This window comes from Terrapene carolina, unplaced genomic scaffold (genome assembly GCF_002925995.2).
Source record: "Terrapene carolina triunguis isolate 2854851 unplaced genomic scaffold, T_m_triunguis-2.0 Scaffold629, whole genome shotgun sequence".
NCBI classification, from domain to species: Eukaryota; Metazoa; Chordata; order Testudines; family Emydidae; genus Terrapene; species Terrapene triunguis.
In genome coordinates, this window is record NW_020664980.1 from 15,469,534 (window position 1) to 15,491,052 (window position 21,519).

General features: G+C 42.6%; 1 protein-coding gene across 3 annotated transcripts in view; it reads left to right on the forward strand.

Moving 5' to 3' along the window:
- The window catches only part of GRIA1 (glutamate ionotropic receptor AMPA type subunit 1), a 79,347-nt gene that overhangs the window by 36,759 nt on the left and 21,069 nt on the right, over positions 1-21,519 (forward strand). For all 3 annotated transcript variants that reach the window (XM_026659361.1, XM_026659359.1, XM_026659360.1), the window contains exons 10-11: positions 18,438-18,636; positions 19,668-19,915. In XM_026659361.1, coding sequence (XP_026515146.1) covers positions 18,438-18,636; positions 19,668-19,915 — 447 coding nt within the window. The remainder of the gene's footprint in view (positions 1-18,437; positions 18,637-19,667; positions 19,916-21,519) is intronic.

The following is a 21,519-nucleotide window of genomic DNA, read 5'->3' on the forward strand; positions in this document are numbered from 1 at the left end:
TATATAGGACACTGCACTGGGAGTCGGGAGAGCTGGCTTTAGTTCACAGCACTGTCACTCAGTTGTTATGTGGTTCTGGGCAATTCATATCACTGATCTGTTACCCCTCCCACCTTTTCTCTGTCTTGTGTAAGTAGACTGTGAGCTCTTTAGGGCAGGAACTGTCTCTTAGCATGTTGTTTGTATTGTGTCTAGCACAGTGGACTCTCCCAATCAAGATGCTACAATAGTACAAATGTTAACTAATAATACAGAGAAATGTAGGGCCCACTTCTGTCCTCTCATACATGAGCAAAACTCTCTTTTAGAGCCGATCAAAAAATTTTAATCAAAACATTTTTTCACCCTTTTGTGTGTGTGTGTGTGTGTGTGTGTGTGTGTGTGTAAAATGTTCTGGGTTTTTGAAAGAAAATCTGGAAAGCAGAACCAAAATATACTTGGTAAAATGTTTGGGTTTTGGTTAAAAAATCAAAATAAAAAAGTCAGGTTTTGGTTTTCAGAAACTGAATATTTTTACCAAAAACAGTTTTGTTTTGCTTTGTTTGTTTGACCAAAAATGGTTTTGAAATCTAAAAGTTTTTTTTCTAGATTATTTGTTTGTGTTTCTTCCCCTGCAAAACTGAAAAATTTTCATGGAAATTATTTTCAAAAAAAGTAAGAGGATTTGGGGGTTTTGTTTTTTGTTTAATTTCCCATGGGAAATACTTGGCATTTTTATTGGAGGGTTTTAACAGAACATCTCTGATGTGGGCAAAGCTTGTGTTAGCCATTTTAAACTGTTTATATGCTTTATGAGGACACAAAAATGTGAAGTTGTAGGTTAGTTTAGGCATTATTCACCTCAGTGGGAAATCCTTTGAGACTCAAAGATGTCCTTTGTTATGTTGTAATCTCAATTGTTGGTTGTCAATTAGTAACAGAAACTTTTTTATTTTGATAGCCTATTTTCCCAAACATGTTCCAATCCAGTCAGGGGATGCACGGTTAGATCTTTCTAATAACTAGTTGGAGGTGTTTTTGCCATAGAACAAGGGGTTTTGTGGAGCTCAATGACCTACGACTCCCTGAAGTGGTGTCCTTTGCAAGAGTGGCTTTTACACAGAGCTTTATGTTGCCACTCCAGAAAATTATTACATCTAAGATGAGAAGCCCTGGCTCTGTTTCACAGGCAACAGTATAGGGGAGCTTTGTTAAATAACTCCCCGGTATGCTGCACATCACTTTTATCAGTGATAACATATCATTTGTGCATTGTCTGGATACACAGTTGGCTGAGTATTGAATTCCCTGATTCGAATGGTTCTGGATTCCATACTTAGAGCTAGTATCCACTGCTGCTGATTTATTCCTCCAGTGGCGGACAGAAGTTTCTGGCCAACAACAGAGAAAGAAGTTCCTTTAATTTCTGTTTTGGACGAATTAGAACCATTTCGTTTTCATTTTAAACTTTCTCCCAAGTGCTTGATTGGGTGACACCGCCAATACCATTCTCCCTTGTCATTACACGGACACAAACACGTGCATGAAACCAGCGAGTGTCGCAACAGAGTATCTTTATGTCTCAAAGCAGCATCACAAAGCAATAGGCAGGGAAAGCCGATGCTGTCATGGATGGTGCTAAAAAGCTGGGGAGCGAACTTGTTTAAATGGGGACAGGATGCCACTTTGCTCTTTAGGGGAGAGTTGAAAGAGCTGATCGACAGGAGAAAGCGATTGATGCAATGCAAAGAGGATTAACCAGTTGATGAGGCTGTTTCTGGAGATAGAAAGGATTGAGAGATCTGAGGAAGGTGGTTTTCAGATGCATTTAAAAGAGGTGGGTGAATTGGGCTGGTTGGCCTTTTCCTGAGATATTTTATATTCTTATGTTCAAAGACTTTTCCTCTGTAGTAGCTATGCAGGTGCCACTCCTGTGGTGTCTATAGAACTGGGGGTGAGTGTGATAATACACTGTTTTTATTCATTGGGTAGTACTGCACAATCCCCTGGTGTCTTCTTCAGTCTGCCAGACACAAGGTATGCATTCCATCCTGCACCATGGCAGTGGAAATGAGCCCACAGACGCACATTATCCAATCTGTTTCACACTTTTGTAACCTAAATAGAGATTTCCAGACACTGAGATAATTTTATGTCTGGGTACATGATGTAGAAACCCAGAATAATCACATGTGCCTAGGGGAAAATATTCCCCAAATTGTGATGAGCAGGTTTAGTCCCGTAACAGGGCTCAATAAAGAATGCATCCCTGCAAACTCCCAGGGGTTGAATGTGGGGGGACTTGGAGGGGAAGCTTGAGACTTCTTGTGTTCACTGTTTAGCTCTGAAAACTTGAGTCTAAGTCCCAAAACTGAGAAGTGTTTGGAGGCCTCCTGTCTTAGTCCTTTGTGAATATTTGACTGTATCATCCAATCATCTTACTCCTGGTGCCTTTTGCACAGGAGAAACCCAAGAGCAGAAATATTAATGGCATAGAGGGTCCCAGAAAAGAAGGGCCTATCCCAGGAAAGGATTGAGGGGCATAAGCAAAGCAATAGGAGCCTCAGGACTGCAGTGTTACTGGTCAGTCAGGGAGAGGAGAATTGGGAAGGTGGAAATCATATCAGCATGTTCAGGAAATTTACCCACATGCCACCAGGGCTCCCAGAGGTAACGTTGCCTCAGGTTTTTCTAAAATGTTTGGGCACGTCTGTATTTAAAAATATATATCTATAATGTAAAAGTCACTGTTTGAAAGCAGCTTTTATCTCAGCTTTTATCACCGAATTTATTTTAAAACCTCCTCAGTACTGCGGCAGTCTCTGAGCTCTGTGTGCTGGAGACATGAAGATGCATATAGAGTCTCCCCTTTCCACCCCTTCATTTCATGACTTGCTCTATTTAAGATAGATGTTCCAGTCAGGCAAATGCTTCCCGAGGCTTATGGAGTTTGTTGTGGTCCAGAGCATAGACCACAAAGGTGCAGGCAGGAGGTTCTGTAATCATTCGTGTAGCCACTGCAGTCTTCATTGGGAGAAACGAATTTATTTCGCTTTCCTTGAGATCAGTAGATGCACTGAGGCAAACCATGGTCTTGAGCTAACAGTGTGCCTCGTCCAGAGCACAGAGTGGAATCTACATTACAATCTCAGAAGAAGAGGCTGGGTGGCTGAGCAGATAAAGCTCTCAAGGGGCCGCTTTGCAGGCTCCATCTTCAGAGGCCAGCTTGGTCATTCTTGGCAATTCTCTGGAGCACCATGGTTCCTGTGATTGGGGGGCAGGGAGTCCATAACAGGTGGCTGTTCCTGGACTTATGGATGGTACCTTTCACCGCATCACTGTGAAGAGGTGAACTATGTCCATAAGTCAGGAGGGGTTCATCTTGTAGTGTTATAGCAGGGCGGGGAAGGGGGTGTGCGTGCGTGTGCGCATAAACAACATACTTTTAAAGAGGTTGAGCTGATTATGAAGCCCATAAGGTAATTCTGGATTATTGCCCATCCCAGGAAAGTAGTTGCTTACCCTCAGATCCAAAGGCTGAGCAGTAATCGTTCAACAGCAGCAATGATCCTTTGATCCTCTGATAAAAGGCCCCGTAGAAATGCAAAGTGTTTTAGCATCTTTCATTGGAGGACTTCAAAACACTTTATGAACACTAATTAATTCTCACAATACCCCTTTGAAGTTACATGATTAGTAAAAGCAGGCAAACAACCAAATCAGATAATGGAGATGAGGAAGAGGAAGATTATCGCAGAGTGAGAGGGAGGAAAGAAGTATACAGGGACTCTGTAGATAAAGAAAAACAACTAGGAGAAAGGAAAGTGGGAAGGGGAGAAATATTAAGAATCTGAGACCATCTAGAGGAGCCAAGATAAATTGGAATGGGCATAAGCAGAGATCAATCAGGGGCCCTTTCCCTGCCGCTCAGACTGGGGTTTTCAAAGGAGTGAAAAGAGTTAGATGCCCAATTCCCACTGAAATTCAGTGGGATTTTAAAGAATAAATGGCTCTGTTGTCCACTCCACATGCATAGTCAGAAAAGGATGGAATCCATATAGGGCTTGCCTGTGGAAGGACAGAAATACAGGGCATGCTGCTCCCTGGCATGCTTTCCTCCTTTCTCTGGCTTCATGAAGCCTTGATGTTGTGCTATGTTTCACGGCATCCCCAAAGATAAACATAAAATAGTGGCTGAAAGGCTACAACACAACAATACCTTGTTTCTTCAAATTCAGAATGATAACACACATGAGTCCAAAATCAGAGAGAGAGAAAACAGGCTGCTCCATAAAACAGACAGCTCAGCTCACCCCACCTTAGTGTAGGCTGGCTGGCTGCAGGCTGACTTTGTCTGCTTCCTTACCGCGCCCCCTACCTGCAAGCAGGATCTGGAAAAACCCTCAGAATTTAAGGTAATCGATCACCATTTTAATACAGTTTTCAGTACACCACACATGGGAGTCAGGATCTGTGGCTGAGGAGAGGCAGACAAGGCAGAGCTGCTCTCCCTGGCATTGTTTCCAGACCCTTTAAAAAAAAGGGGTGTGGAATTTTAGCAGCTGAGTTAATGCTGATAACATTAACTCTATGCCAGGGGTCGGCAACGTTTGGCACGCGGCTCGCCAGGGTAAGCACCCTAGCGGGCCGGGCCAGTTTATTTACCTGCTGACGCGGCAGGTTCGGCCGATCGCGGCCCCCACTGGCTGCGGTTCGCCGTCCCGGGCCAATGGGGGCGGCGGGAAGCGGCGCTGGCAAGGGATGTGCCCCTTTGAGGGTTTGAGCCCCCCTGCCCTGGGAGGTTTGCGGGGACTAGTGTGTAGGCCTGAGTGCTCCTGGACCTGTATGGATCTTCCAGTTGGGTCTTTGTATCCAGCCCCAAAAGTCTTGCTCAAGGACCACTGCAGCAAACTTTGTCTCCCTCTGAAGTTTCACTCTGCAACTGCCCCCATTAGCTGTCTACCTGCCTTTGTTCTTCTACCCTCCCAGAGGCCCGGTTTAGACACATGACTACCTGTCACATGACTTAATTCACTGTCTCCACCTGAGGAGGCAAACCAGCCATGTCACAGGTGGGCTGAGACCTAGTTCCCTTTAGAAAGGCCAGCCACTCTGTGAAACTGGGGAAGAATTAAACTGGTTTGCCCTGAAATCCAAAGGCAATCTCAGAGATGAAAACAGAAACTGTGACTGCATTTGAAATGTAAAAGAAGGACCTTGGGGGAAATGAGGAACTGGTGGGATGTAGTCGAAAATAAATTAAATCTTTGCACCTAATAATCTCAGCAGGGTGAGATTGTTGGACCTGGCAACACAGCAGAATAGGCACCCATTTAAAAAGAAAGGAAAATGCAGTGAAATTCTGTGCTACCTGAAGCAGAGGAAGTTCCTGAGTAATGGCTCTCCTGAGGCACCTCAGCTAGTGCTTCTGGTGAATTTTATGCTTGTCACCTTGTGAAATTTGTGCAGCAAAGCTAACAAATGTCACCAAAGTGAGAAAAATATGAGCAGCTTTTTTACAGAGAAAGTTTTGCTCAGGGGGACTGAAAACTGTGTTTTGCTTGTAGCACAAACTTGCAAACCTTCACCAGCGGAACAATAATGATTTTGCCTTTCATGGAAACCATCACCCTGTCCAAACTGCCTAGTTTTAGATTCCATACAAAGCTTCATCCTAAACATCCATCCCTTAAACGTACCTGGCAATATCATGGAGAGTATCCATAGCACCTTCACTTAGGAGGACAACTGGATATGTTTTTATCTCTGACTTCCCTATCAGCCATCAATACACTTTTACTTTTCTGGGTTCTTCCCATTTGCTCTCCTCTTGTCCTTCATTTTCTCCCCGTTTTTAACAGCCTTCTGGAATGAAACAGGTGTGCACCCTTTGGGTAATCTGATTTTCCAGGTTTCCTTCTTCAGGGCCCTTTTAAAAACCTGATCCTGACCACTGAAGGATGTAGCTGTGCCAGAAAAGAGACAGATAACCCAGCTCACTGCATTCTGCCTATACCTTGATTTTGGAAAGCTTTTGATATGGTCTCCCACAGTATTCTTACCAGCAAGTTAAAGAAGTATGGATTGGATTAATGGACTGTAAGGTGGATAGAAAGCTGGCTAAATCGTCAGGCTCAAAGGGTAGTGATCAACGGTTCGATATCTAGTTGGCAGTATCAAGCAGAGTGCCCCAGGGGTCAGTCCTGGGGCCAGTTTTGTTTAACATCTTCATTAATGATCTGGATGATGGGATTAATTGCAGCCTCAGCAAGTTTGTGGATGTCACTAAAATTGGGGGAGAGGTAGATATGCTGGAGAGTAGGGATAGGGTCCAGAGTGACCTAGCCAAATTAGAGGATTGGGCCAAAAGAAATCTGATGAGGTTCAACAAGGACAAGTGCAGAGTCCTGCACTTAGGATGGAAGAATCCCATGCACTGCTACAGGCTGAGGACTGACTGGCTAAGCAGCAGTTCTGCATAAAGGACCTGGGGATGAGAAGCTGGATATGAGTCACTAGTGTGCCCTTGTTGCCAAGAAGGCTAACGGCATATTGGGCTGCATTAGTAGGAGCATTGCCAGCAGATGGAGGGAAGTGATTATTCCCCTCTATTTGGCACAGGTGAGGCCACATCTGGAGTATTGCATCCATTTTTGGGCCCCCCACTACAGAAAGGATGTGGACAAATTGGAGAGAGTCCAGCGGAGGACAACAAAAATAATTAGGTTGTCAGGGCACATGACTTATGAGGAGAGGCTGAGGGAAGCTGGGTTATTTAGTCTGCAGAAGAGAAGAGTGAGGGGGGATTTGATAGGATGGAGCTCGGCTGTTCTCAGTGATGGCACATGACAGAACAAGGAGCAATGGTATCAAGTTGCAGTGAGGGAGGTCTAGCTTGGATATTAGGAAAAACTATTTCACTAGGAGGGTGGTGAAGCACTGGAATGGGTTACCTAGGGAGGTGGTGGAATCTCCTTCCTTAGAGGTTTTTAAGGCCCAGCTTGATAAACCCCTGACCGGGATGATTTAGTTGGGGTTGGTCCTGCTTTGAGCAGGGGGTTGACCTCCCGAGACCTCCCGAGGTCTCTTCCAACCCTAATCGTCTATGATTCTATGCCCTCAGCTAGATGCCAGATTGACTTTTGTGTGAGCTGCACACACACATCCAACAATAAAGAGTGGACCCCCCCACCCCATCCTGGGTTTGTTAGGGAACCACCTATGCTACGGGTGAAATCCTGGTCCCACTGGGGAATTTTCCCATTGATTTCAGTGGGGTCAGGATTTCACCCTACAAGGCTAACTGTGTGGCTGGGATGATTAGGGAATTTTAACACAGTGGCGTGTGGAAGGGAGCACATGGTTACAGATCAGTGTTAGCGGATTGTATCACAGCCTTGGGCAGTAGAGCGGTGGGGGTCATCACAAAGGGGCACTGGAGGGCTGAGGTTTCTTAGCAGTTGTAGCTATGTGCCCTCCTGTAGCCATAGAGGAATTAATGGAATGTAACTGTCACTCACTGTCAGTCATTAGTCACTATCCACTCACCCTCCCGTATCTCCCTTATTTGTCATTTTGAATATGTTTTGTAAAGGACGAGCTTGTAAGAGGCCATTTTCTAGGTTATGGAGCCGTCACTTTGATGTGATGTCTTATTTATCGCATGGAAATTACAGATTTCCAAAGTCACCTACAGGATTTGGATATCAATTCCAATTAAAATAAACAAACACTCAAATCCCCTAGACTGATCTGACAATCCCATCCTATTTCTGGTGGCTGAAGACCACCGACCGTCTCAGGCTTATGTAAGTATTGAACACTTTGGAAGGACAAAAGTATCATCAATGATTCTATTGTATATCATAGTGATTACATTAATTATAATACAGTGGCACCCCAAATGCATTTGGCACCTTCCAAACACGGAGATGACAAAGTACCCGCCCCAAAGACTGAATCCATCTCTCTCTATCCCTCCCACCAACTGGTATCCATCAGCACAGCATCGTTCTCTCGTGTCTTAGCATGCAAATGTGGCACTAAAGAACAGGAAGCTGCTTTGGCGAGGCCTGCTAGCCAAGCACAAATTCTAATAGTACAAAGGATGTCTTTGTCGGATTGAAGAAACGTGTCAAAGAGCTTTTCAGCGCTTTCTTAAAAAGTTGATTCTTAAGCTGGAAAGTTGGCTCCTCGTGAGAGAACTCTGGGGAGATATAATGGGTAGAAGTGGCTACCGGTGCCCTTTGTGTGCTTGAATTTTCCCTTTTGCCCATGAGCATAAAATGTTTGGCCGGAGTTGTCTCCTTAATAATCCTCACCCTTAACAATGGCATTAAGAGGTAGAAGGAATAGACTCTGAACAGCCACAAGCTTCTCTGTGGTCATTGCCAATAGTCAATGCTCACTGCTTAAGTGGACAGGACTGAAAGCAGAAGAGTTGCGCTCTGAGTGAAATCCTGCCTTTATGGACGTCAACAGCAAAACTCCCATTGAATTTAATGGGCCAGAATTTCACCCACTAGTTTAAAGCCAAGATGTCCAGACCTCCTACAGCCTAGTCTATGAGGCCACTAGTAACACTTAGTATGTATAATCAAGTCTCTAGAGCTCTTTGTCTACATATTGGCCAAGCCTGAAGGATGCAATTTGCACTTCCGTGAGTCAGTGAGACCAGCGGCACCAGAGGGGAATTCACCCTGGGAGTGGGCAGGAGGCAGTACTGCCTCCTCTCCCCTACAAGGACTTTCACTGGTGAAGGGCTGATTAAGACCCTACCAGAACCCCACCAGCAGATGTTGCTGGGAGAATCACTCATTATTCCCTTCTATTTGGTGGTTGGAGTGCCTCAGCAGAAGGACATTAGTCACTATCCACACCAGACTTGCAGCAGCAGAGTCCAGGAGGTGGATCTGACCCAGTGACTTAATCTTCGTGACGTCCACTTAAATTATGTAACTAATATTATTACCACCTGTTTAGAGAAGGGGAAATTGAAGAAGAGAGGTTAAGTGAATTGTCCTTGGTCCCATGAGGTGGCAGTGCTATCTTGGGATTAGAAATAAAGTGTTTCTGACCTCTAGTCCTTTGCTCAGACTATTAGACGCCCCTCTTCTGTCAGAAATGCAGATTTGGGTGTCTTGAAAAGAGCTATTACCAGATCCATAAAGTCCCCGTTATACTCAGCACTGCAGCTGCCATGAGATCCAAAGACGGGAGAGAAAAAGAAAGATTGAATAACAGTAAGTGGTGTACTACATTTCTGATTAAGCACGAAAATTCATTTCAGAGAGAGATTTTGCCCAGTGAATAGAAATGGAAGAAAATGAGAATTTGTTCTGTAGAGGAAGGAGGGGTGAGGGAATACCCTGCTGGCCAGGGTCGTTAGCCTGCCGACAGAGAGAAAGGGAGGAGTATGCAAACTGTAAAATGTAATTAAACCCACACAGACTGGAGTCAAATCAGAATGCCGCATGGACTGAAGGCCTTCTGCATACAATGGCGATATGATTAAATCCATTCTGATTGGGATTCAGACTCGAGATTAATCAGGGAGACTGCTTATTCGCAAATTATATGCATGGTCACTGCACCTTTAAACAGTAAATGGACTCAGAGCAATTTTATATAATGGCTTCTGCTTGGATTCTAGAATAGTTATCTCATTTTTCCAATACGTTGGTATTGATAGGCAGTCTGGGCTTCATTATTATATCTGAAGGTATGGCAAAGGATAGTTCCCCAGACGGTGAACAGATAAATGAAAGCTTGGCGCGCTCCTGTTTTTTCCAGTCTCTTACGAGCTTAAAATGAGAACACAGAATATAATAGGTACAATATTCAGACTTCTGTAAGGATTTGTTCCCATTACTTAAACCCCTCCTATTTGCATAAAATATTCTGATTGGTTGAAGCCTATGTACTCAGCCACTGTGAACTAAAACATGCATTCATTACCACCATGTAAAAAGTTGCGGAGGAGTTGGGGAAAGCAGGGCTAACATGTGCCATTAAAATGATAGGGGGAAATGTGTTCATACACATATATAAGATGTACTCTTGAGGGTCCATTTTAACACCAAGGTTTGCAGTCAAAAGTCCAAGGCTATTATGCAGGGAAGCAGAATTGGTATATGAGTAATATGCAAACTCGGTTTGTCAATGAAAAGCCAAAAATTAATATAACAGTGCAGGGGGAGAAACGTGTATTATAATCAAGGTTCAAATGTCATAAAAAACAATCGGTAGCTCATTCGAAATGCTCCATGAAGCAGGAGGGCATACGAGGATAATAGCTGCAGCTGTGCAAAATGGGCACAATGGTTCCTAAAATCTCACACAACTTCCCTTGCTTTCAGTCTGTTACCAATTCCACACTCTCAGACCCAGTCTATTAAAATATCCTCCACTGTTCACAAACCTGGGGCTGAGCTGTGGTTTGGGGATGAAAGTGTGAAATTTGCAATTCCATATGGTTTCAAAAAGAAGTAAAAAAAATCATTGATTCTGACTGATTTAACTTTGAGATTTAGGGTGTGTTTAAATTTGGAACTGGGAGCAAAAGCAGAAGACAAAGCCCCTCACAAATCAGAACCAAAGGAAGTGTTTTCATTAGATGCCTTGCCAAGTCTAACCACCCATGTACATGTGCAATGATCTCTGGTCACTACCATGTTAATAGACAACTGTCTGAGAACATAGGCTGTGTATGCAGAAGACCAAAAGTTGCATTTGCTCCGCAAGTGTCTAAGAGATTTTCTTTCCCCATTTTTGCATAAATTCATTCACTGACAAATATGTCAGTCGGCTAAATAAGCCTTTATTAGAAATGAATTTAACAGCAAATCTGGGAAATCCTCCCAAAACAGCCATCTCTTTAGCATCCTGGATTTGCATTTCTAATTAAAACGCTGTCAGTTTAAGTGTAATTCTCCAGAAGAAATGAGTTCTAAGGGTGGGGGAGGGAGAACGGAGAAGATACTCAAACAATTTTCAAAGAGATTTATTTTGTATATTTCATGATGATCTTGTTAATCTTTTTTTTATCAAATGTATTCTGCTAGAGAATTGATGTTCTCTGTAATAAGCTGGCAAAGCACATGCAAATTCCTGTTAGGTTCAGTTACCTTCTGTGAGGGATAAGATCAAAGAGCAAATTGTCTGATCTGGGATTGCATTTTGTTTTAAGAAATGAGACATTAGCTGGATGCTTTTCTTTTTCCTGTGAAGAATCCATCAGTGCTAAAACTAGAACACAGAAAATCTTCATTCCATGAGAACTAAGGGGAATTGAAACTTCATCACTATCAGCAGTGGCATGATCGTTCTGGGGCCACACCATCTCACCTGTCAGGCAGGAGAGGAGAAGGGTTTTTAAAACAAGAGTTTAATGTTGGTCAGTGGGATTCATCCTGCAAGAGCAAGAAGAATTGTGGGCTTTAGAACTATAGCACCGTTGGCAGACTGCCCAGGATACCTTAAGATATGGACAGCATTCTGCCTGCCTGGCAAATATCCTAAATTTTCACCTGACTGGGCACCATTTTTAATTAATAATTTTCACAGACAGGTGAAAATACAGGCCATTTACCAGACAGCCCAAGAGGGCAGTAGGTGAATCTGCACTGGGACAGATGGTGAATGAGGGTATGGGGGGGGGGAGGGAAGTCAATACCAAGGAGGAGGCATGTTGTCTGTGGCCTAACCTTATGGCTGTTGTCCTGGCCTGTGACCCTGACATTCCTCCCTGCTTCTCCTCTAAGCCTCTGGCCAGTGGAAGGTTGGCATGTTCACAAATGCAATAACAAACACTGAGTGGCACAAAAATGATGTTACTGAAAACAATGCTTGGGTGTCCAGATATAGAAATTCTCAAGAAATACCCTGGGGCAGATACTCAAAGACAGTGGTGATGGGAGACGGGGTGGCCAAGGAACTGGTTTCAGCTCTCCCAGTCCTCATACTTGTTAGATCTTCAGAGGAGGGCCTTTAACTTGCACCGCTGGCATAAGGTCCGTGGCAGTGGTGGATGGGGCAAAGAGAAGCTCCACCCTGCCATGTGCCCACCCTATCCCTGGAACGCCCCTCACCCTCTTCCCTCCATGCCAGGTGTGAGGGATATAGCTAGCACAACAATTAGCTCTCTACCAACGGAGAGCTTCTCTGCATAGGGAGAATGATCCTCTAGAAAAAAAATTACGGAACAGTTTTCTATTGAAAGATGTGCTTTAGTGGAAACCTAAACATTCTGTGGGAACAGGTTACTTCTGGCAGAGCTGTTCATGGGAAAAATTTGAAACAAATTGTTATTGAAACAAAACGAGAAAGTCAAAATGAATTTCTCCTTTCACTTTGATAACACTGAAACATTTTGTTTCGATAAGGTAGAACAATCGGATATGACACTATCATTTCAGTTCATTTAATTTAGACTGATAATATGCAAATTAATATTTTAATTTAATATCATATAGATTATCTTGCATACAATAGTTTAGTGTAAAAGTCTAAACAAAGTGAATTGAAATGATAAAGTAGAAATGAAACATTTTTACCTTATCAAAATGAAATGTTTCAATGGGCCCAAATTGAAATGTGTCAGAATATTCATTTCATAGGAAATTTCAGAATTTCCTGCTTTTCATTCCGATTTGGACTTTTTTCCCAAAGGTCACAAAGTGGAAATAGAAGACCAAAAAATTCAGCATTCAACTCCTACAGGAACATGGTACCTGGAGGACTTCATTAATATTCCATTGGAGAGATGGGCCCTGCTAGCTGGCAGTAATAAGGGCAATAGAGAATCAGCGGTGGGCAGAGGGCATGGGGAGATTATGGCCAGCCAGATAAAGTTGGAAGAAAAGCCCCAGGGGTCTCAATTCGGAGTGTGTAGAAGAGAATTGCTCTGAGTGCAGAGAAAGCAATGTGGCAAAACAAATCAAAACAAAACCCCATCTGGTTAATTTAGCTATTTCATCATTTTCCACATCCCAGAGTCAGCCAAACGTTAATGAAAGCCTCTTGTTGCACTATTATCCTCTCCGCTTATTACTTGCAAGGATTTTATTCTGTTTAAAAACGCTGCTGTTCCCAAGTATTAATACAATCATGGTTATGAATAAATACAAGAGTTAAATACACAGTTCCAAATGTCAAGACCCGTGGCATGTCTTTGTGAGGGCTAAAGGATGTGGGCACAGAAATCTTTCCTTACTTCAATAGAGAACTCAGTCACTAACAGCAGTTTCAGTACAGTGGAAAGCCGACTAACCTAATGTTATGCTTGGCATGGCCTAGGAGACATGAGAATACTCAATGCAAGGGAATTCAAACCTCATACTGCCTATTAATATAAAATAGTATAAAGACACAAAATAGATTGTGTTGGGGCTTGAACTTTGGAGCAACTGGTTTAAAAAATGACATCTATCACTCAAGTTGTAGGTGAATCTCTGTTAGGATACAATTTAGGTGAATCTCTATGGGATACAATTTTCAAAAGCATCGAAGTGACTTAGGAGACTAAGTCCTATTGGCTTGCAATGAAATGGAAGCTCCTAAGTGTCTGTCATTTGAAAATGGGACTTGGTCTCCTAAGTCACTTAGGCACTTTTGAAAACTGTATCCATGGTGATAGCACTGCTGCCTCTTTTCAGTCTACAGATGCAACAGGGCAAGGGCTATAAAATATGTTACATAAGCTGCTATTGTCTTCTCAGTCATTTGAATTTGGTGAGCAGTACCATTGTTCTACTGAGCACGGGTCCAGCGTCTGGCTAGTCTATCTGTGTGACCCGAAAATTCCAACTTGAGAACCTTCTGCTTAACATATGTCACTGATATTGAATTGTAGAAATGCCCGGTAGGGTTACATCCAATCGTGTGACGTTTCATCATGGACATATTCCCTTCATTATTATTATTTACTTGTACTGCGGTAGCCCCCATTCATGGGCCAGAAACCCATTGCGCTATGTCCTGTACAAACACAAACCTAAAAGATAGCCTCTGCCCCCAAAGTGCTTGCAATCTGAGTCAATTCATTATTATGTACTCGCAGAGGCCTAGATTTAAGGTTCCTAACTCTAAGTTGCATATCTAGCAATGGGGACAAAATGTTGCTCTTCAACTTTGTCTCTGATGAACCATCACACACCAAAACATAACCGTGTTTGAGGTTTGTGTTGCTTCCGCTTGTGGTAAGACACATTGCTATGACACTAGGGTGAGTGGCTGTTTCCACTGGGTGTCGTCTTCTGCAGGGAGCAGATGCCAATACCCCATTGTTACTTTTTTATCCAGCTCATGACAGGCGCATGATCCGGAAGCAAAAGCCATCTGCAGCTAACCGTAGGCAGCCCCTACGCGATAAATCAATAAAGAATAAGGTAATGATGTCGGCAGTCTAAAGGCTGGGGTCCAGTTGACTGCAGCTGACAGGAATTAAGTCACAAATATATCCCAGCTTCATCAGGGAAGAAAAGCTGTATAATTGCAGCTGGAGGATGAATGTAATAATTAGCTATGCAAGTGTCGCTTGCCAGGTTGAAGTGGCCTTCGTCATCAGAAATTGTTGGATTTGACATTATCCGGTTACTCTTGTTTGGTGCTTCTATTGCCTCTTACAAGTGCTTCCTTCCCCAAACACACATCATCTAGACTAATTAGAGAAACATTTGGGGTTTTTTTTGTTTTCCAGCAGATCCAAAGGTGTGTTCACTGAACCCATCAATTCCTCCCCACTCCCTCCACCATTTATTAAAAGTAATGTGTTGTGAACTCTGGTGAAAGGTGTTGGAGTTGATGGACCTGGAGGCTGAAATCCTCTGCAGAAAGAATGTTGTGTTAGTTCCCATTTCCCCACATCATTCCTTAACTCTGATTTAGAATGACCACCTCTTGGGGAGAGACAAGGTGGGGGAGATAATATGTTTTATTGAACCATCTTCTGTTGGTGAGAGAGAGAAGTTTTCAAGCTACACAGACCTCTTCTTCAGATCTGGAAAAGGTACTCGGAGCATCTGAGAGCTCTGTGTGGCTCGAAATCTTGTCTCTCTCACTAACCGAAGTTGGTCCAATAAAACATATTACCTCACCCACCTGGTCTCTCTAATGTCTTAGGACTGACACAGCTACAACTACACTGCATACACCTCTATGGGAGGCAGTTCATTCCCTGGGACCATCTAGACATTGGCCATTTTGCTGAGATAGCCAACAACTCATCTGGGCCAAGGCAACTAACTTGTGTCATGCTGGGTTCTGAACAGCTGCAAGATGGTCACACTATAACAGTGTCCTGCAGTCATGAAACCTGTCCACCTGCCCTATATTAAAAAGATGGGGTTCTTATTGCTTTGTAAGAGGTGATTTTTTTAAAGACTAGAAACAATCACCTTTATGAACATCACTTCAGAGGTAAGTGATATTAACTAGATCAGGGAGCGGGATTCTACGTGAGACTATACATTCCACTGCTTTGAAATCTTTCACCTCCAGCTCCGGTTTCAGGTGATAATGAGTTTGCTGACATCACAGAAGCAGCCTGCAATATACATGACTGGTTAAGTAAGCCTAGGACTGAAGTGACCGGGGGGCTACAGGTCAGCATTGAGATGCCCTGGCAGAGGGGCTGGAAAGTCACTTGCCCAGTGCCTGGCTCAAGCCAATTCTACTTTCATAAGCAATCATTTCACTCACAAATCTGGAAGAAGAAGAAAAAAGTAAAATAAACAGTTTGCTGTTATTTACTGTGCTGTATTTCCTGCAGCCTGCTCTCTCTGCACTTTGTGAAAATTGCTCTGATTGCTCTTCCAGGAGTGTGAAGCTGAGAGTGTGTTTGATGCATTGGCTTTTATTTCCCTGGTATTAAAAATGTGTGGTCTCCCTTCTGCAAATTGCAAATGTATTCAGAAGAGTTTTGTTGCTGTGCAAATGTGGTCCCTGGTTTCCATTAAGTGGTGTCTCTCTGAGCTCAAAGAATGGCAATTTTGACCAAAGGGATTTCAGGTCAGATTGATATAAATGAGATACATGATGTCTGAAAGAACAGCTACTCCCACATCCGCGAGGGATTTAAAGATAGCCCGGACAAAGCAGTAATATACAATATAGAGGAGCGGTGCAGGGAGCAGACTACTTTAATTCACTCTTTTTCCATCTCTGATTTCTGCGATTAGTGAAGTGTGGCTTTTGTTTGTTTTTTCCCTAGCTGGAGCAATGGAGTGTGGAGTTTTGTTTGCCAAATTGTATTAGCCCACAATGACTTCTAGAAAGCATGGCTGCTGGATCCATTTACTCATGCAAACCCAGACACAGGATGGAATGGATGCTGACATGTGTCATCACCGTGTCTGTCATTTAAAGGCTATATCTCCATTACCATAGTCCAGGCCAGATTTCAGGGCAGTGAGAGAGGATGTTAAAGAGACACACGGCAGAGAGAAAAGGCTGAGCTTACAGGAGGGAGGCAGTGTTTCTGATAGGTAACCCCGTCCTTGCCAGCCTGGCTGCATAAAATAGCATTATGGTTTCCTTCCTGCCTGAGAGATGGGTTTGACTAAAAGGGAAAGAGAGTACAAGCAATTTGAGGAGGGAGCATCATTATTAAAATCCCTTTTAAAAACAGAATCTTCCCTTTAAAATTATATTAAAATGTTTGAATGCAGGAAATAGATTCCTGCTTGAGCAATCTATCTGTCTGTCTCCAGATCCTAGAGTAATTTGGCAATCTGACTGGAGAGAGAATGCAGTAGACTCATAGATTATAAAGCCAGAAAGGACTGTTATGATCACCGAGTTTGATCTCCTGCATAACACAGGGCAAAGAACCTCACATGCTGAACTCTGCATCAAACCCATAATTTCTGTTTGAGCTATAGCATATCTTTGAGCAAGCTATCCAGTTTTGATTTACAGACTCCAAGTGATGGAGAATTCCCCTTGTCCCATGGCTGTATTAAAATGCAGATTGTTCAGATGAGCCCAGTTTACCAAGCAATCCAGATCAGTCTATACAACTGACATGTGCCATGACTATTTACTACTCCACCAATTTTCAGATCATCTGTAAATTTTACCAGAAATGATTTTATGTGTTCTGCCAGATGACTGACAAAATTATTGAACAGCATTGGGCCAATGAGCAATGACCCTGAGGGTCTCCAGTAGAAACATTCTCATTGGCTAATGATTTCCCATATACAGTTAATTTTTCTGATCTAATAGTTAACCAGTTGTTAATCTATTTAGTTATGTGCTACACTGATTTTGTATAGTGGTTTTTATAGAAAGTCATGCAGAACTAAGTCAAATGCCTTACTGAAGTCTAATTATACTATGTCAATGCAGTTTTCTTTATCAACCAAACTTGTGATCTCATACGAAAAAAAAGATGCTTGTTTGACAAGACCTATTTTCCATAAAATCATGCTGGTTGTCATTAGTTATGGTACCACTCTTTAATTCACTACTCATTGCATCCCATAGCAGCCTTTCCATGATTTTGCCTGGGATTTATGTCAGCATCTAGTTACCCATGTCATCCCATTTACCCCTTTTAAATATGCATATGACATTAGCTTTTTTCCAGTGCTCTGGAACTTTTCTACTGTTCCAAGATTTGTTAAAAATCAACATTCATGTTTCAAAGAGTGTCTTGGCCCATTCTTTTAATACTCTTACAAGTACTCGGACAGGGTAATACAAATTATCCTGTTCTGCAGATTTAAAAATGTTTAATTTAATAGTTGCTGTTTAATGTCCTCCCTAGTTCTGATGGAAAAGAAAGTATTTCATTATGACTGTAAGATATGAATTACATCATCCTGTTTCTTTCCAAATGGGCTTAGTACAGGAGTAACTGGGTGAAATGTAATAGCCTGTGATATACAGGAGGTCAGACTAGATTACCTGATGGTCCTTCTAGCCTTAAATTCCATGAACCTAGGACTCAAATACAGAAGAGAAACATTTATTAACTATTTCTGCCTTTTCTGCACATGACTGATCATTTTACCATCCTTATCTAGCATTGGACATATATCATTGCTAGGATTTCACTTGTTCCTGATATATGTTAAGAATTCCATCTGAGGTAGGTACTACCCTACCCAGGAATTTAAAGTTTCCTATTGTTTGTTGCTGTGTTTTGCTATTTTTTTTATCTGAAAGAAAATGAAAATTAAAGAAAATGTTACTCTGCAAACATTATTTTTCAGCCGCAGTGATAGTTTTGTTTCACTCAAGCCTGTTTCTTGACCCATATAACAAGGAAATAGAGAGAGAAGCACTCTCCCGTTTTGACACTGAGCTTCCCAGGAAACAGGTGTAAGAGCTGGTATAGCTCAGCAGTCGCTGATACGGTGTTAAACCACATACCACCCTTCTGGCCTATATCACCGAATTGTATCTTCTACTCCTTCATCCTGATTCCCCTCACCCTTCACTTTTGTCTTTAGATCCCTCTCTGGCCGCATAGTTGGTGGTGTCTGGTGGTTTTTCACCTTGATCATCATCTCTTCCTACACGGCTAACCTGGCTGCCTTCCTGACAGTGGAACGGATGGTGTCCCCCATAGAGAGTGCAGAAGACTTAGCCAAGCAGACAGAGATTGCCTACGGGACCCTGGAAGCTGGGTCAACTAAAGAATTTTTTAGGGTAAGAGAAAATGGTTAAGACTTTCATATACAAAACAAAAATATCGTGTTAGTCTTTGTGCCATTCCATGGAAACTACAGATCATGTAGTTTGCTGAATACTGTCAATAACCTAGAAACATACAGTAATTACATGCTTCTGCACATTACTGAGTAATTACACTTAGCGGTTCCAAAAGTAATTACCCTGTGACTTGCAACTCAAGTTTACAGAATAATAAGTCTTTGGTTTGCCCTGTAATCAAATGGAACCACTTACCATATATAAATACGCTGCCATTATGTATGGCAGAAACATACATAGCAGAGCCAGAAAAGATTATGTTGGTTATCTAGTCTACCTCCTTCATTTTGCTTCCTACAACATTCCCATTAATGTCTCCTCAAACATCTGCAGGGATGGAGACGTTACCACTTCCCTTGGGAGTCTATTCTGCCATATAATTGCTCTTATTGTTAAGCACATTTCCCTAACATCTAGTCTGAACATTTCCACCCTCCTTGCCTTAGCTTCTCATCCTACCATCGTTGGCATCTAAATACTTTCCTTGTTTCCAAGTATATTGGTGTACTCAAAGTACAGTATTTATAGGCTGTGATAACCCCTCCCCCTCCACCTCCTGCGAATTCTCCTTTCTAGTAGAGGGTATGCTCTCCCTCCACACCAGGGACTCTGTGGAGAATTCTGCTTGCTGAAAATGCCACCTCCCATTGTTCCCCCTAAGGAGATATAGTCCCATGCAGCTCTTTCATCTTGCTCATACCTAACAGAAACAATCCAGCCCTGGGTGAATGACACTCATTGCTAGATTGTTCTTATCCTGAAATTACTTGAAGCAAATGGCCCAGAGGGCTTGCCGGGTATTTGAGCTCTTTGACCCAAAGTCACTCATTAAACTATTTCTAACACAGCTGGCCTTCCTTAACTAATACAAACCATAGGTACATGCTCAAGCCAACTCTGAGTCTCCACTGGTACACAAGCCTCTGCTTCCAGTCTAATACATGCTGGGCTTGTATTGCCCCATGCAGCGATCTAAAATCGCCGTGTTTGAGAAGATGTGGACGTACATGAAATCAGCAGAACCCTCCGTTTTTGTGAGGACCACAGAAGAGGGGATGATCCGGGTGAGGAAGTCGAAAGGGAAGTACGCCTACCTCCTGGAGTCCACCATGAATGAGTATATAGAGCAGCGCAAGCCATGTGACACCATGAAGGTGGGAGGTAACTTGGATTCCAAAGGCTATGGCATTGCAACACCGAAGGGGTCTGCACTGAGGTAAGTAGCCTGGATTTGCTTTTCCTTGCCATGCAGCCCAATAAATCAATGCGTCCACACAGTTCAATCTCCATTGCTATATTAATCATGACAGCAGGGGGTGTAAATCCTCAGCATGAGGCCATTAAACTACATGACTCCTGCTCAACAGTGATGGGAGTGACTAATTCTTCAAACCCTGCATATGGAAATTGGCCTCCGACTGGTCCATTCGTTATGAATGTGGCTGCACTGCATAAGGGATTTTGCTGCATCGTAACCATTGATTAATAGAGCATTATTTTGAAGGGAGGCTCATCCTGTGGCGTGTGAAATGCCCATCTTTGCAATGTATGGGATGGCCCTGGTTTGGATCCATGCTTAGAGAGATTCTTGTGGTAACAGTATTTTTGTGTGTGTGTGAAAAGAAATGCTAACACGTGAGGACAACATGAAAAATGAAGCGTTCTCATCCTTGCTAAAAACAACAATTAATTACAAGAGTTCAGAGCAGATGCTGAGTTTAGGGCCCTTGACATCTTCCAGGAGGTACAAGTCCCACATTTCTGAACCCAAAACAGCAATTGCCAAAGGCCTGTAACAAAACACCATCACAGATATTTTTGAAGGCTTTTTAAAAAAAAAAAACAACCCTTAAAAGGCACAAAATCTCGATTTTTAGTACGGTTACAATACAAAAGAATATGGGAAGAAGATTATTATGGAGGCAACATTTTCACACACGAATGCTTACATTTTGCTACCTAAATCTATGCACCAGGATAAGTGCTTTTGTATCTTTAGGATGTAGGGAAAGAAGGGGTTGTTTTCGTTTTGTTTGGGGATATTGTTTTAATTAAAGAGGTCTTTCTTCCCTCCTTTTTTAACATTAGAAATGCAGGCCTTTTCTGCCCTGAAAGACTCTATGGACAGCTGGAAGTCTAGTAGGTTTATGACATCAGAAAACTTTAAAAAAAAAAAAAAACTCATTAAAGGAGGGTAGAAGTGATTGTCTTTTTTTTTCAGACTGTTTAAAATACTTTTCAATTCATTTTATTAACACTTGGAAGGAAAGATATCTTTGGCCTTGTCTGTATTGAGATGTAGCCATTGCTGGCCAGTAATTGGTGTAGCTGTGCTGTAGCAAACCCCCATGTAGAGGTAAGAAAAGCTGTGATTTGCACCATTTGAACTTATCCGACTTTCAAGCAGGGAGAAACCTGAACCGGTGCAAATCATGTCTTTCCGTGTATCTACAGTTGGAATTAGCAGCTATGCTAGTTGCTGGCCTGTGATGGCTGAACAGGGGCTAATCTAAAGCATAGATAAGATCTCAGTCATGGATTCAACCCTGTCCCCCCTTCAGTTAAGGACAGAGCCAGCTCCCAGTCTACAGGTGTATGTCCTCCAATCAGTCCTCCATCAAAAATCAAGGAAGGACAAGACTTAACATTACTGCTATTTTTAAGGTAAAATAGCCAAGCAGAAGAAAAACCTGATGGAGAGGTGTAGGAAAGCAACGTACAAAAGGATCAGTTAGGTAGAGAATAATTTTCACTTTCAAAACTCGGTGAGGCATTAAACATAATAGACCAAATCCTGAGGTGCCACTGACTTCAATGGGA